The sequence below is a fragment of the Heteronotia binoei genome, chromosome 6, assembly GCF_032191835.1.
Source record: "Heteronotia binoei isolate CCM8104 ecotype False Entrance Well chromosome 6, APGP_CSIRO_Hbin_v1, whole genome shotgun sequence".
Classification (NCBI taxonomy): Eukaryota; Metazoa; Chordata; class Lepidosauria; order Squamata; family Gekkonidae; genus Heteronotia; species Heteronotia binoei.
The window spans coordinates 150,357,380-150,372,741 of record NC_083228.1 but is presented as its reverse complement, the minus strand read 5'-3'; the positions used below and the strand labels follow the sequence as shown (position 1 = coordinate 150,372,741).

The following is a 15,362-nucleotide window of genomic DNA, read 5'->3' as shown; positions in this document are numbered from 1 at the left end:
TAAATCGATGGTGCGGTCTCATTTGGAGTACTGTGTGCAGTTCTGGTCGCCGCACCTCAAAAAGGATATTATAGCTTTAGAGAAGGTGCAGAGAAGGGCAACTAGAATGATTAAAGGGCTGGAGCACTTTCCCTATGAAGAAAGGTTGAAACGCTTGGGACTCTTTAGCTTGGAGAAACGTCGACTGCGGGGTGACATGATAGAGGTTTACAAGATAATGCATGGAATGGAGAAAGTAGAGAAAGAAGTACTTTTCTCCCTTTCTCACAATACAAGAACTCGTGGGCATTCGATGAAATTGCTGAGCAGACAGGTTAAGACGGATAAAAGGAAGTACTTCTTCACCCAAAGGGTGATTAACATGTGGAATTCACTGCCACAGGAGGTGGTGGCGGCCACAAGTATAGCCACCTTCAAGAGGGGTTTAGATAAAAATATGGAGCACAGGTCCATCAGTGGCTATTAGCCACAGTGTATGGAGCACAGGTCCACCAGTGGCTATTAGCCACAGTGTATGTGTGTATATAACATTTTTTGCCACTGTGTGACACAGAGTGTTGGACTTGATGGGCCGTTGGCCTGATCCAACATGGCTTCTCTTATGTTCTTATGTTCTTAAAGCAGGGGAAGCCCGAAAGGGGATACAAGTGCAAGGAAGAGCCTCTGCAGGGCCACGGCTGAAGCTAGAGCTGTGTGTGAAGAGACCAGCCTGGACAAGCAACACCCCCTCAGGCCCCTACAGCACGCTCTGCCTCAGGAAAAATAATTCTAGGGGCCCTAGTGTAGCCCCGCCGTGTTTCAAGAGCAGAGACCACTCCGCATTCCGGGAACCCACCTGGCAACAGAAGGAGCCTTGCTTCTGAAGCAGAGGACATCTTCTGCCTGGGATAGCAGCAGTGGGGGGCCCCAGGGACAGGAGCTGCTGCTGCAGGGCGGACGGAGAGCCTGGACCACAAACTGGCCAGGAGGGATTCTCACCTTGAGCCCCCCACCCATGGAAATGGGATGATGAAGGAGAACGGAGGGGGGCTGCAGGACAGAGAGAGGAGTGGTGGATTGGGAGGAGGAGGAGGAACGGGGGACAGGCCCTGCTCCCCTTCCCCTCCCCAACACTGTCACATCCTCCCTTTAATGGACAGGTGAACTATTTGCTTTCCATGATGGCAATGTCATCAAGGAGGAGATTGGATATATCCCCTGCCCTTCGCTACCCAAAGGAGTCTCAGAGTGGCTTCCAGTCTCCTTTCCTTTCCCCTCCCAACAGACACCCTGTGAGGCAAGTGGAGCTGAGAGAGCTCTTTTAAGAACTGCTCCTGAGAGGAACAGCTCTAACAGAGTTCTGACTGACCCAAGGTCACTCCAGCAGCTGCATGTGAAGGAGTGGGGAATCAAACCCAGTTCTGCAAACTTAACCACTACACCAAACTGGCTCTCAGGTTACTTGAATCAGACATTCAAGCTACAGGATAGCCTTCTCAAAGAGGCACGCTCCTCCCTGGCTGCTTCACATTCTTCTTCATTACTGTGAAAGCTGAGCTCCTGCCCTACATCTAAATGGCACATCTCACAAAAGGACTGCATAGTGCCTTTTGTTCAGCCTGCAACAAAGCAAAGGGATACAAATTCAAATGCTTACGCCTTAAGAAGACCCAAGAGTAATGCCAAAATAACCAGCACAAGCCATTAGATGAACTACCACTGGGGTTAGAACATTATGAGTGACTTAACAGATAACTAAACATATGATTCTTAAAAGGCAGGGAGTCACACAAATACAAACAGCATCAATGTAATGCCTAGAACACAAGGTAAGTTGATCTGGCAACAGGTGAATGGTTTGGGGAAGGTCCTGGATAAGAAGTTATACCTCCCATTTTCACCCAAAAAACTAATTCATCTGGCCCCTGCTTCATCAGCAGATGCCATCCAGTTCCAGCAGCCTGTACGCCTCCCGGGGCACCACCAAGCAAATTTTGATAGCCTTTGCAGGACAAAGCGTGAAGAGGGCACTGAAGAGCCATGGGATGGGAGCAGAAGGGCTGAGACCTCATCCTACCAACCCACTGCTAGATGCAGCCCCGCTTACATCAAGCCCTTTACAAACATCGTGGCATGTCAGAAATATCACGAGCATCCCAATTGTACCTGGATGTGCCTCAGCTCTTTACGTGGGCTCCACATTCTGACCCACATGAGTGGCAAGTGGAACCGTAAGGCAAGCACCACCATCTTAAATCACCTGGCATTCAACAGGTGTGGCTGCACATCAGCCCAGAGGACTGTCTGAAGCTGCCTCCACCCAAGAAGCATTCGGATATTCCAGAGAACTGGGCTGAGAGGGTTTCAGGAGGGTGGCTGAGTTAGTCCGTAGCAACAGAGCCCAATTCTAGCCCAGTGGTATTCTACAAACAAGCAAGGCTTTCGTGAGCCAAAGCTCGCTCTGCCAGACACCGTGAGCGGAGAGGCCACTTCCCTGCCTGCGGTGGGGACTCCTGCCAAGAACAATCCCTTCCTGCTTCCCACCTATGCACTTTCCTCCCAAATACGAGGAGGACTGCACCACTCGAGAAATCCTCCACTTGAACCAAGGCCTTCTCCTCAGGGGCAGCCAGCATAGCACAGCAGCCGAACCAGGCTCGGGGACACCCAGGTCTGATCCCCTGCTCTCCCACAGGAAGGCTGGTGGGCTAACCCTGCTGGGCCAGTCACATGTCACACACTCAGCCTATCCTCACACGATCACTTTAAGGATAAAACGGAGAAGAGGAGAATGATGTAAGCTACTGGGGGGGGGGGTTATAACCTAAAAGACAGCCAGTTTGGTGTAGTGGTGAAGTGTGCGGACTCTTATCTGGGAGAACCAGGTTTGATTCCTCACTCCTCCACTTGCACCTGCCGGAATGGCCTTGGGTTAGCCATAGCTATCGCAGGAGTTGTCCTTGAAAGGGCAGGTGCTATAAGAGCCAGTTTGGTGTAGTGGTGAAGTGTGCGGACTCTTATCTGGGAGAACCAGGTTTGATTCCTCACTCCTCCACTTGCACCTGCCGGAATGGCCTTGGGTTAGCCATAGCTATCGCAGGAGTTGTCCTTGAAAGGGCAGCTGCTGTGAGAGTTCTCTCAGTCCCACCCACCTCACAGGGTGTCTGTTGTGGGGGGAAAAGATATAGGAGATCGTGAGCCACTTTGATTCAGAGAGAAGGGCGGGGTATAAATCTGCAGTCTTCTTCTTCTAATACATAAACCTAGCTGACTCCCCAAACCCTGCAGCAAAGAGGTGTCTGCTACACACAAACACAACAGAAGCACAGACAATCCAAGACTGTAAATCATAATTCTGATATAGCCTTGCAAACACATTTGCACCTCCTAACAGCCCATAAGCATTTTTGCTAACCTGCCTGTCCAGACATACATGGTACCTCTCTCACACATAAACCTACTTAAAAATCCCTTCCTTTAGTGCCTTTCATTTCAAAGAATAAGGGCCACGCTCTATAGACAGGGATTAGAGATTTTTAAAAAGAAAAGGAGTGGGAAAGGACTCAACAGCTTGTTTCCACTTTCAAGTAACTTCAAAAGAACTATTCTTACTTCTTCTTTCTAAAAAAAAAAGCAAAAGTCCAAACTCACAGCGACTGACATTTAACAACTGCTCACTGCAAGGCGAACATCATTTTCACCTCCCAGAACTTAACGTTAATGGAGCCTGACAAATTCACCTGCAGAACCTGTTTGCAGTCCAAAATTATGCACAAAGACTCTGATCACATGACATGCCTAGTGCTCCCTCTCCGAGACGGCAAGGAACTTCAACAAGCTGCCACGTTTAAAAAAAAGTTGGAAGAAAAAATGGATAGTATTTGTCTAAATGGAAAGTATGATACTTAACAGTTAGACGGACAAAAAACAGTAATATGCAAAGAACTCAGAAATAGGAAACCCTGGAACATATTCAGGGGAAAAGTGTTCCCGTTTACTCCTAGGATGTTTTTCAATGATTCTAATGATTTTTTTACTGAGTTCGATCCCAGTGAAAACTGGTTCAGGTAGCCAGCTCAAGGTTGACTCAGCCTTCCATCCTTCCGAGGTCGGTCAAATGAGTACCCAGCTTGCTGGGGGGAAAGCGTAGATGACTGGGGAAGGCCACCCTATAAAAAGTCTGCCATGAAAACACTGTGAAAGCTTGCACAGGGGACTACCTTTACCTTTTTATTTGCTACTTCTAAGCTAACTCCCCCCCCCCCCCAATTTAGGATCCCCAAGGCTGTGAGAACATTAAGCAAAACAATATATATAAACACATAAAGCTAAGAAGGATTGGTTTTTGAATACAAGGGGAAGAGGATTACCATTACAAGCACTCAGGAGATGGAGAAGTTTTTGGTGGAGAATAAAGAATTTGGAGGATCAGATTAAAATAGAAAACTATGATGGATTACGAATTATTATCTTGGAATGTAAATAGACTTAATTCCCCCCCAAAAAAGAAAGGCAACTTTTCATTGGATTGGGAAGCAAAAATGTAACATAATTTGTCTACAAGAAGTACATATTAAATGATTGGATTACAAATATTTGTGGAATAAGCAATTTGGTATGAATTTTTTTTCATTGGCTAAGGAGAAAAAAAGAGGCATGGTTTTTTATGTCAAACAGGAATTGGAACCAAAATTGATTTTTAAGGACAATGATGGTAGATATATTGAACCACAAGAAGACTTTGCTATTGGGACAGTGTGCTCCTAATGGAGCAAAAGATTCTTTTTTTAAGGACATTATGCAGCAACTTGATCAAGTGACATATGATCAAATCATGTTAATGGGAGACTTTAATGGTACAGTTAAAAATATTTTGGACAGATCTGGGAAGAAGAATAATGAATGTAAACTACCAAAGTCTTTTTTTGAATTAGCCAAGCAAGAAAATCTTGTAGACATTTGGAGGGAGAAAAATCCTACAGTTAGAGACTATACCTTCTTCTCAGCTCATAAGAACATAAGAGAAGCCATGTTGGATCAGGCCAACGGCCCATCCAGTCCAACACTCTGTGTCACACAGTGGCCAAAAATTTTATATACACACATACACTGTGGCTAATAGCCATTGATGGACCTCTGATCCATATTTTTATCTAAACCCCTCTTGAAGGTGGCTATACTTGTGGCCGCCACCACCTCCTGTGGCAGTGAATTCCACATGTTAATCACCCTTTGGGTGAAGAAGTACTTCCTTTTATCTGTTTTAACCTGTCTGCTCAGCAATTTCATCGAATGCCCACAAGTTCTTGTATTGTGAGAAAGGGAGAAAAGTACTTCTTTCTCTACTTTCTCCATCCCATGCATTATCTTGTAAACCTCTATCATGTCACCAGCTCGACATAACTCTTTCTCAAGGATTGATATGTTATGGAGTACAAAAAATTTGGGACTTACAACAAAAAAATAGAGATTCTTCCGAAAATAAGAGCAGATCATAATCCAATAATGTGGTCTGCGAAACCTACCAAAAAGACATTAAGATGGCGAATAAATGAAGATTTACTGCAGAAAGATGGGTTAGTAGAATCTCTGCAAAAAGAGACTAAAGCCTTTTTCCAAGTAAATGAAAATGAGGACGTTCAATATCAAATGGTGTGGGATGCTTATAAAGCGGTGATGAGAGGTATTTTAATCACATTGAATAATAAAGACAGAAAAGCTAAAGAGAAACAAATGACAGACATACAGAAGGAGATTAAGAAGAAGGAGAGAGAGCTTAAAAAAAGACCAGGGGAAAAGAAGATTTTAAAAGAAATTGGAATGTACAGGACCAATTAAGACACTTGTTAAATAAAGAAGTAGAATGGAACTTAAAAAGGCTTCAACAAAAATCTTTTGAGAGTGCAAATAAAGGTGGAAAATACTTGGCCTGGCAAATGAAAAGAAAAAGGGAAAATAAAATTGTTAATAAAATTAGTTTGAGCAATAAAGAAATTGTTGACCAGGAAGGAATCAAAAGAGAGTTTTATAAGTATTATGCAAATTTGTATAAAAGTCATGTGGGGGGGGGGAAGAGAAAACAGATGCCTATTTACAGGAAATTAATGTTAAACCCCTAACGGACAATATGAAAAAGATCTTAAACGACCCAATTGGTAAGGAAGAAATTGAAGCGGCAATTAACTCAATGAAGCCAGGGAAGGCTCCGGGTCCTGACGGTTTTACAGCAAGATATTATAAAGTTCTTAAAGAAACTCTACTTCCAAAACTTCAGAAATTGATGAACATTATAAGAATAGATGGGAAGATACCTAATACTCGGAAGGAAGCAGTAATCTCGTTGATACCAAAAGAAGACAGAAATGTGACTAATGTAAAAAACTATAGACCAATTTCATTGCTAAATAATGACTACCAAATATATGCTAGAATTTTAGCAGAATGCCTGAAGCAGCATATGAATAGTTTTGTTAAAGAGGCACAAGCAGGGTTTCTCCCCAGAAGGCAATTAAGAGAAAATATCAGAACTATAATAGATATAATAGAATATTATGAAAAACATCCTGAAAAAGAAGTAGCTTTGCTTTTCGCTGATGCAGAGAAAGCTTTTGACAATGTTCATTGGGACTTTATGTTTGCAGTAATGGAGAAATTGGGATTGGGTGAAGACTTTGTTAGAATGGTAAAGGCAATATATACTGACCAACAAGTAAGACTTTGTATAAATGCAGATTTGACAGAGAAAATAGCAATTTGTAAAGGAACAAGACAACGGTGCCCTCTATCCCCTTTGATATTTATAATGACGCTGGAAATACTACTTATGCAAGTTCAAGAAGATAAGGAGATAGAGGGTTTGAAATTAAAAGGCTTTCCTTACAAATACAGAGCGTTTGCAGATGATGTAATGTTTATAAATGAAAACCCAACTCAAGTTACACCGTTGCTGCGCCAAAAAATAAAAGAATATGGTGATCTGGCAGGCTTTTATGTAAATAAAGAGAAAACAAAAATTTTGTGTAAAAATATGTCAAAATCTAAGCAAACGGAATTACAAAATTTAACAAACTGAAGTGGCCTCTAAAGTAAAGTATTTAGGAGTAGAAATTACAAGAAAGAATATTGACTTATTCAAAAACAGCTATGAAAAGCTTTGGCGGAAAATTGAGGTGGACTTACAAAAATGGAATAAGTTGAATTTGTCTATCCTGGGTAGAACATCGGCAATAAAAATGAATGTATTACCAAGAATAATGTTCTTGTTTCAAACTATACCAATAGTGAAAGAAGATAAACAATTTCATAAATGGCAGAGGAAACTTTCGGAATTTATATGGGCTGGCAAGAAACCAAGAATTAAAATGAAGATCCTGACAGACGCTAAAGAAAGGGGAGGCTTCCAAGGACCGGATTTAAGACTATATCATGATGCAGATGTTTGGTATGGATTAAGGATTGGATAGTGTTATTAAACAGAAGATTATTAACATTAGAAGGCCATGGAAAGGTTTTTGGTTGGCATGCATATTTGTGCTATGGGAAAAGTAAAATGGATGGTTTTTCTCACATCATTATGTAAGAAGTAGTTTGCTTAAAACTTGGTTGAAATACCAAAAATATGGAGATGAGAGGAAACCGTTGTGGATTGTGCCAACGGAAGTAATAAAGTTATATTCGGATATTGAGGAAGAGAAATGGTTACCATATAAACAATTGATAAAAATACAAGGAGGCAAAGCAGAATTAAAATCAGTGGAAGAATTGGATTATAAATTTAATTGGTTTCAATGGTTACAAATTAAAAGTCCGCTGAATGAAGGAATAAGACAAGAACAAACAGAAATGGAGAAAATGCTGTTTGGTGAGAACGTAAAATTGATCTCAAGAGTATATAAACTGTTACTGAAATGGTCTACAGAGGAAGAAGTGGTAAAATCTCAAATGATAAAGTGGGCAATTAATATAAACAAGGAAATTCAGATGGAACAATGGGAATATTTGTGGAAGAACTATGAAAATATCGACATGTAATAACATAAAAGGAAATCGTTACAAAATGTTGTATAGATGGTATATGACACACAAAAAACTGTCGAAAACAAATAATCAGATGTCTGATCAATGTTGGAAATGTAAAAAACATGAAGGGTCCTTCTACCATATGCGGTGGACTTGTGAAAGGGCTGTACAATATTGGCAAATGATCCAGCAAGAAATGTCAAAGATTTTGGGATACAAAGGGAAGAAGGCACCAGAAATCTTTTTGTTGGGAGTACAAATAGAAAATTTTCCGAAGCAAGACAGAGCATTGGTACATGCTTTCAGCTGCACGGACATTGTATGCGCAGTTGCGGAAGCAAAATAAAATTCCAGAAAAATGGGACTGGGTTATGAAAACTATGCACTGGAGTGAAATGGACAAATTAACAAGAACACCAAAGGAACTTGATATGGAAAAATTTAATAATGAATGGCGAAAGTTTCAGAACTATGTGGAAGAACATTGGAGAGTGAAAGGACACTTGGTGATATTTGATAATGGATAACTTGTTTATCAGCTACTTTTAATTTACTGAGACAAGAATGATAGTTAAAATTAGAGTATGAGAAAATATTTTGTTCTTTCTTAAAAGATTATAAGTTAATATGACTTAATTTAGTAATATATTGGATCATTCATCGAATGAGGTAATAACCATAAAGAAGTATAAGTTCCTTTGTTCTTTTTAAACAGTTTTTTTTAAATGTTAAATTACCTTTATTGCTTTTATATTGTAAGTAGCACTGGGAAAGTCTTGAAAGGGAGGAGAGGAGGTGGAAATGTGATGCAACATATTGACTTTTATTTGAGAGAAGTAAATGAAATAGTGATATAATTTGTTGTAGAATAATAAAAATTGTTTTTACACAAGACGGAGAAAAAGCAGGATCTGGGAAACTACTAACCTGTCAGAGCTTGATGTCTATACCAGGAAAAGTTTTAGAACAAATCCTCCAAGTGTGAGTCTCTGAGCATTTAGAAAGGACGGTTGTGATTACTAAAAGCCAGCATGGGTTTCTCAAGAAGAAGTACACAGCAGTTGGCAGAGCACTGGTTGAATGCACACACGCACAGAACAATTTAAATAGCACCAGCCCGGTACCAATCCGCTGCTTACTTCCCTTCACTGGGAGAATTGTCCGTTGATTCCTACTCTTTGTTTCCTGTCATTTTACCAGTTTTTAATCTGTAAGAGAATCCGTCTTCTTTCCCCCTGACTGCTAAGTGAGGCAACTTGTCTAAAGCCTTTTGAAAGTCCAGGTATATAATGTCTAACAGGGCCACCGTTGTCTACATACTTGTTCACTTTCTCAAAGAACTGCAAAAGGTTAGTGAGGCAGGACTTCCCTTTGCAAAACCCATGCTGACTTCCTCTCAGCAGACTGTTTCTCTGTGTGCTTATATCATTCTGCCTTTAACATTTTTTCCTGATTTACCTGGGATAGATATTAAGTTGACAAACCTATAATTCCCTGAATCACCTCTGGACCCCTTTTTTAAAAAAATTGGCATGACATTTGCTACTTTCCAGTCATCTGGCACAGAGGCCAATTTCAGCAACAAGTTTCATATGCTTGTTAGCAGTCCAAGTATTTGTTATTTGGGTTCTTCTTTCAGAATTCTCAAGTGCATGCCACCTGGAAACTTTTTAGTTTTCAGCATGCCTTAGTAACTCTAAAACTTCATCTCTCATTGCCTTGATTTTTCAAAGATACACCCCCCCCCCTTCCCCAAATGCAGCAGCTGCATTGCTGGGCACATGCCTCACATTTCCCCCAGTGAAGCAGATGCAAGGGTCTCATTCAGCTTTCTCCCCCCCCCCTCTTAAGTACTCCTTCCATTCCTTTGTCATCCAGTAGTCCACTCCCCGCCCCCACAAGCTGGCTTCCCACCCTTGATATATATTTGAATAAATGCTTTCTCTTCACTTTGATGCTTTTGCAGCCCACTCCTCAGATCCTCTTTTTGCTCACTTTATGTCAACTCACCCATGGGCCCCAGCGGGACAAGGCTTTCTGCTTTTGGAAGGAATTCTTTCTGCCTTATACAGCTTCTCTGACTGAGCCTGATTAACCGCCCAGACTTGGTGCTACCTTTCCTGACTTGCATATATGTCCTAGCTGAGCCTCCAGTGTGTGTGTTTTTAGATTCCAGACATCCTGGAGGATTTAGTCTCTTTTCCCCTTCTGATGAGTCACTTTTTATCAAAAGCTTCCCTCTTTTGAAATCAGAAGTGATTGCTTTGAACCTGCAGACATGAAGGCTGAATCCCACGGGCCACAAAAGCCCACTGACCATTCAGTAGTAACAACTATCACTCTTGTCTGTATTTTGAAGCCAAGCACATCATTGCATGGGATGCCTGGCTGCAGGATAACTAAAGACAAAATGGACAATTCAGCCACACGCACCCATACCTCTGTGGCTGGACTAAGGCTACTCGGCAAAGTTTCTGATGTCACCGTTGTGCTTGGAAGGCTGGAGAAATCCCAGGAGTTCACAGGCTGCACTAATTCCACTTGCTTTGAGTGATCGATGCTTTTGGGGTTATCAAGGAGAATCACTTCATAAAATTCCTGAATATCTGGAGACAAGAGAGAAGGCATTTCAGCAACAAGTTTCCAGACAAGGCTTCCTCTTCATCCTCCTTTTGCCAGCTTCAGTTTATACTCAGAGCTCAGCCAGAACCTCCTGAGAAAGCAGCAACACATCATCACACCGGACAAAGCAGAGAAGAGACGACGACACCTTGGGGATTGTGGAAATGTTTTAAATTAAAAAAAAAACAAAACAGATTAGCAAGTAGCAAGGGCACAAAGTGAAAAATACAGAGAACAGAGTAAACACTTGCAAATTAGCACCCAGCTGAGGAAGATCACGCTAAGCTTGCAGTGTGGTATCCAGACCAGAGGAAGTAAGGATAACTCCAATGCATCTGACAGCATGACCTAAGTCTGAGCCGAAGCACTCCTTCGCACTCGTGTCCAACCAGGGCTGCTGGACAGCTGCCTCTTGCTCGGCAACTTCCTTCCTTCAGAGACGTGGCCAAGGAATCACGTTAGCATCCTGCACTACAAGGTGCTGCTCATTCTTTGTGTTGGCTTTGAGTGGGTGGGAAAAAGACAAAAGGAGCATTTCATTTCTATCAATGCAAGAGGGTCTTGTGGTTAACACATTGTTTCCTGTTCCAAATCTTTGTATTTATTTATTATAACATTTATACCCTGCATCTTTCCTGCAGCTTAATATGGCTTTTAAAAAGTACACTACGCAACAAAACCCCACAGAATCCCCTGCACCTCTTCTTCTCAAAACAACCACCACCCTGCAGCTTGCACCCATTAAAAGCCCCAGCAAACAGAGAAGCCTGCTAGCACCTAACAGGCTTCTCAGGAACTGCCCCTTTCCAGGGCAAGTGGAGGGGGAGCTATGATGGAAAAGGCACGGGCTCCAGCTGAAGCCACATGGGCTTCTAGGAACAGAAAGGAAAACACACCTCAGTAATTGTTATGGAAGGCTGGAGGTGTTCCATTAAGTAAAAGTTTTTGCCCCTGTGAATCAAAACTGGAATATGCTGGTTACTGGTCCGCTACGGATATTTATTTCAAGGTCCAGGAGTGGCGATAGGAAAAGACTGTTGTATGAAGTCCCTCTGGGCAAGGGACAACCAGAAGACCCTGTTCCACAGAGAACAGGGGGAGGGGGACAGTGGCTGAGCATCTGCTTAGTAAGCAGAAGGTCCCAGGTTCAACCCCTGGCATCTCCAACTCAAAAGGGCCCAGGCAAATAGTGTGAAAAACCTCTGCTTGAGACCCTGGAGAGCCGCTGCCAGTCTGAGTAGACAAGACTGACTTTAGGGTGGGACTGTGGCTCAGTGGTAGAGCATCTGCTTGGTAGGAAGAACGTCCCAGGTTCAATCCCCACTGGCATCTCCAACTCAAAAGGGCCCAGGCAAATAGTGTGAAAAACCTCTGCTCGAGACCCTGGAGAGCCGCTGCCAGTCTGAGTAGACAAGACTGACTTTAGGGTGGGACTGTGGCTCAGTGGTAGAGCATCTGCTTGGTAGGAAGAAGGTCCCAGGTTCAATCCCCACTGGCATCTCCAACTCAAAAGGGCCCAGGTAAATAGTGTGAAAAACCTCTGCTCGAGACCCTGGAGAGCCGCTGCCAGTCTGAGTAGACAATACTGACTTTGATGGACCGAGGGGGGTCTGATTCAGTAGAAGGCAGCTTCATGCGCTCAACAATGCCCTCTGGGGCACGTATGGGGAGAGGCAGATCCTCGTGTATGTTGGTCCCAGGCTGCACAAAACTTTAAAGGTTAATAACAAAACCCTGAAATGGATCCAGTGCAGCTGAATGTGGGCCTGAGCAGGCAATGCCATCAACAGGTGCACCACTGCATGTTGCACCAGCTGGAGTTTCTGGATTAGTGACAAGAGCAAGCCTGCACAGAGCGAGTTCCAGTAGTGAAGTCTGGAAGTCACTGCTATGTGAAGTGCCAGTTGTTTAACCTGCCGAAGATGCTAGAAGGCAGATTTGGCCAGCGCTTGAAGGTGAGGCCTCCAGGACGACTGACTCCCTTTCTGGGTAGGCACGAGCACCGCAGCAGCCAGGGCGGGCAGTCCGGATTCCAGTCCAACTCCTCGCCCCCTCCGGCGCAGGACCTAGTGGGACTGAGCTCCCGCAGCTCTGCTGTCACCTTCCAGCCCCTGGCCAAAGCCTGGGCCAGCAGGTGGCTGTGGCTGCTGCCTGACACGGGGAAGAGCGTCACCCCTGCAGAGCCCTCCACCAAGCAGCACCCTCTGTCTGGACCTGGAGGCGAGGGTCATGAGTGAGCCCTGTGGAGGGCACCACACAGTCTGTCCCACCCGGGCTGGGAGCTGCGCCCTCCAGAAGTGCCTGCTCTTCCCCCCCCCCAGGGCTTGCTCCCCCGCGCAGGCCGGCCAGGGGGGCTGAGGGGGCTGCGTGGAGGAGGCTGCAGGTGGGGGGAGGGGGGCTGCCCGTACCGAGGAGGAGGCTGCAGGCGGGGAGGGGGGGCGAGACGTACCGAGGAGGAGGCTGCAGGCGGGGGGGGGGGCTGCCCGTACCGAGGAGGAGGCTGCAGGGGGGGGGGACATACCGAGGAGGAGGCTGCAGGGGGGGGGCTGCCCATACCGAGGAGGAGGCTGCAGGCGGGGGGGGGGGGGGACGTACCGAGGAGCGCGCTGAAGAGGCTGCTCTGGAAGACGGCGATGACCCTCTCGAGGGAGCTGCGGAGGCGGGGGTCGGCGGCGGCCTGGCCGAGCTTGGCGCGGTAGTCCTGCAGGAGGCCCAGGGCGCGGCGGGTGTCTGCGGGGGGAGGAGAGGAGGGGAGAGCGCTGCTCAGGAGGGCCAGACCCGGCAGGGACCCCCCCCCCCGCCTCCCCGCCCGCCTCCCTGCCTACCTTGCCTCCGGACCGGCATGGCGCCCTCCCCTCCTCGCCCCCCGGCCAGTCAGCGGCCCCTTCCTCCTCCTCCTCCTCCTCCTCGCCGCCGCCTCAGAAATTCCAAACTTTCCAGGCAAGATGGCGGCGGGAGGGGGGAGGAGCCCCGCCTGCCCCGCCCCGCCCCACCCCCCGGCCAATCGCCGCGCCGCCCAGGCAGCCCGCCCCGCCCCCTCCCCTCCGCCCAGGAGGCGCCCCGCTCCCAACCCCCCGCCCAGGGCGGGAGAGGGCCCGCTGGACTTGGCCGCAGAGGGGCTGCAGCCGGGCAGAGGAATGGGCAGACTGGGCGCCCCCCCCTTGGCCTCGGGGTGGGGAGGCTTCTGCAAGGCAAAATGCAGGGGAGGAAGGAAGCCCACCGGGCTCAGCCGCTGCTGTCCTTGGGCTGCAGGGAGCGGGGAAGGCGGGGGGGGGGGGCGGGGGAGGGTAGGCTGCAGCACCACGAGTATGTGCTCCCCCTTCTGCAGCACCCCCTCCCCCCACCAGACACCCTTCCTGCCTCCAAGCCCCCCCCCCCCCGACCATTGGAGAAGGGAAGGATGGGGGAGAGCCCCTCCTGCCTCTGCCCTTCTCCCAAGCCAGCCCAGACAATCTGGCCCTTGTGCTCTCCTGCCAGGCCGTGCCAGCCACTGCCCTCGCCCACACGGTCCGGCTGCCAGCTTTCAGAAGAGCCACGAGACTCTTCGCGGCTTCTCTCATGGACGGGGCACAGAACTGCACCAGCAACCGGCTGTGGAAGGCGGCCCAGCTGACGTGTTGCGACACAAACACCATCCCGTTTTCCCACCAGGAATGGTATGCGAGGGTGTCGGGGGTGCAAGGCCTGACTGGAGGGCATGCAGTGAAGGTGGAAAGAGGAAGGGAAGGGGAAGACCTGTCTGGTTGGGGACACCTCTTTGGATTTCTTCTCCGTGGAAAATAGTACAGATGAAAACAGTCCAAACTTAAAAGCCACCTTTTAGGTCAAACAAGAACAACACAACACAGTGTGGCGGCTTTGAGTTATCCAGAATTCCATCAGGTTGCCTATGAGAGAAGCAATGGGGCTGGCTGGGAGATCTCAAGGCCCATTCAGCTGCAATCCTACAAACACCTGCCTGGATATAATGGGACTTGTCTCTGAGTAGACTTGCTAGAATGGCTTCCGGGGTCTGCCTCTGGCTCAGAGAGCTCAGCTGCCTTAAGGGCTGCACAGGGTGGGGCGGGGGGGGGGAGGGCTCACAATGGCAACAGTTTTGGGCACCAACTGCCCTGCAGGTTGTGAAGCTGCCCTGTCCTTGGCCTGTCATGCCGAACAGTGAGCAGGTGGATGGGGGTGGGTTTTCATTTTGGGCTGGTCCTAGGTTTCCCTCTGCTGGCTCTAGGAGGAGGACTGTACCTGTCACCTCCCCTTCTCAGCCAAACTCAGACCAGTGTCCCTCCCTCCCTCCACCAGAGCCCAACCACCTCCTCCTCTTTTGCGGAAAAGAGAATGTTTGGTTTGTTCAAACCAAAGCTGCATCCGGCCAGGCACTGTTTCCTCTTCTCCCAGTGACGAGGAATTTCCACAAAAAGCATGTCTCTGAGATTTTCATGGCAAACCATCAAGTTATGAGGATAGTTTCTGCCACGATTCAGTCCGGAAAGCAGAAGAAGAGACTGGATTTATATCCCACCCTTCGCTCAGAGACGCTTCCAATCTCCTTTTCCTTCCTCTCCCCACAACAGAGACCCTGAGGCAGGTGGGGCTGAGAGAGCTCTGAGAGAACTGCTCTTGAGAGAACAGCTCTGAGAGTAGGACTGTGACTGGCTCAAGATCACCCAGCTGGCTGCATGTGTTGGACAGGGGAATCAGACCCAGTCCTCCCGGATTAGATTCCGTGTTCTTAACTGCTACGCCAA

At 46.7% G+C, this 15,362-nt stretch overlaps 1 protein-coding gene across 4 annotated transcripts in view; it reads right to left on the bottom strand.

Annotated features, from left to right (window-relative positions):
- DLG1 (discs large MAGUK scaffold protein 1) overlaps positions 1–13,524 on the bottom strand; it is a 123,990-nt gene extending 110,466 nt beyond the window's left edge. For 3 of the 4 annotated variants that reach the window (XM_060242878.1, XM_060242877.1, XM_060242879.1), the window contains exons 1-3: positions 13,446–13,524; positions 13,216–13,350; positions 10,438–10,604 (exon numbers count right to left, since the gene is read on the bottom strand). In XM_060242878.1, coding sequence (XP_060098861.1) covers positions 10,438–10,604; positions 13,216–13,350; positions 13,446–13,464 — 321 coding nt within the window. In that variant the 5' untranslated portion in view covers positions 13,465–13,524. The remainder of the gene's footprint in view (positions 1–10,437; positions 10,605–13,215; positions 13,351–13,445) is intronic. The other variant, XM_060242880.1, reaches the window with a different exon arrangement.
- Between the last annotated feature and the right edge of the window lie 1,838 nt (positions 13,525–15,362).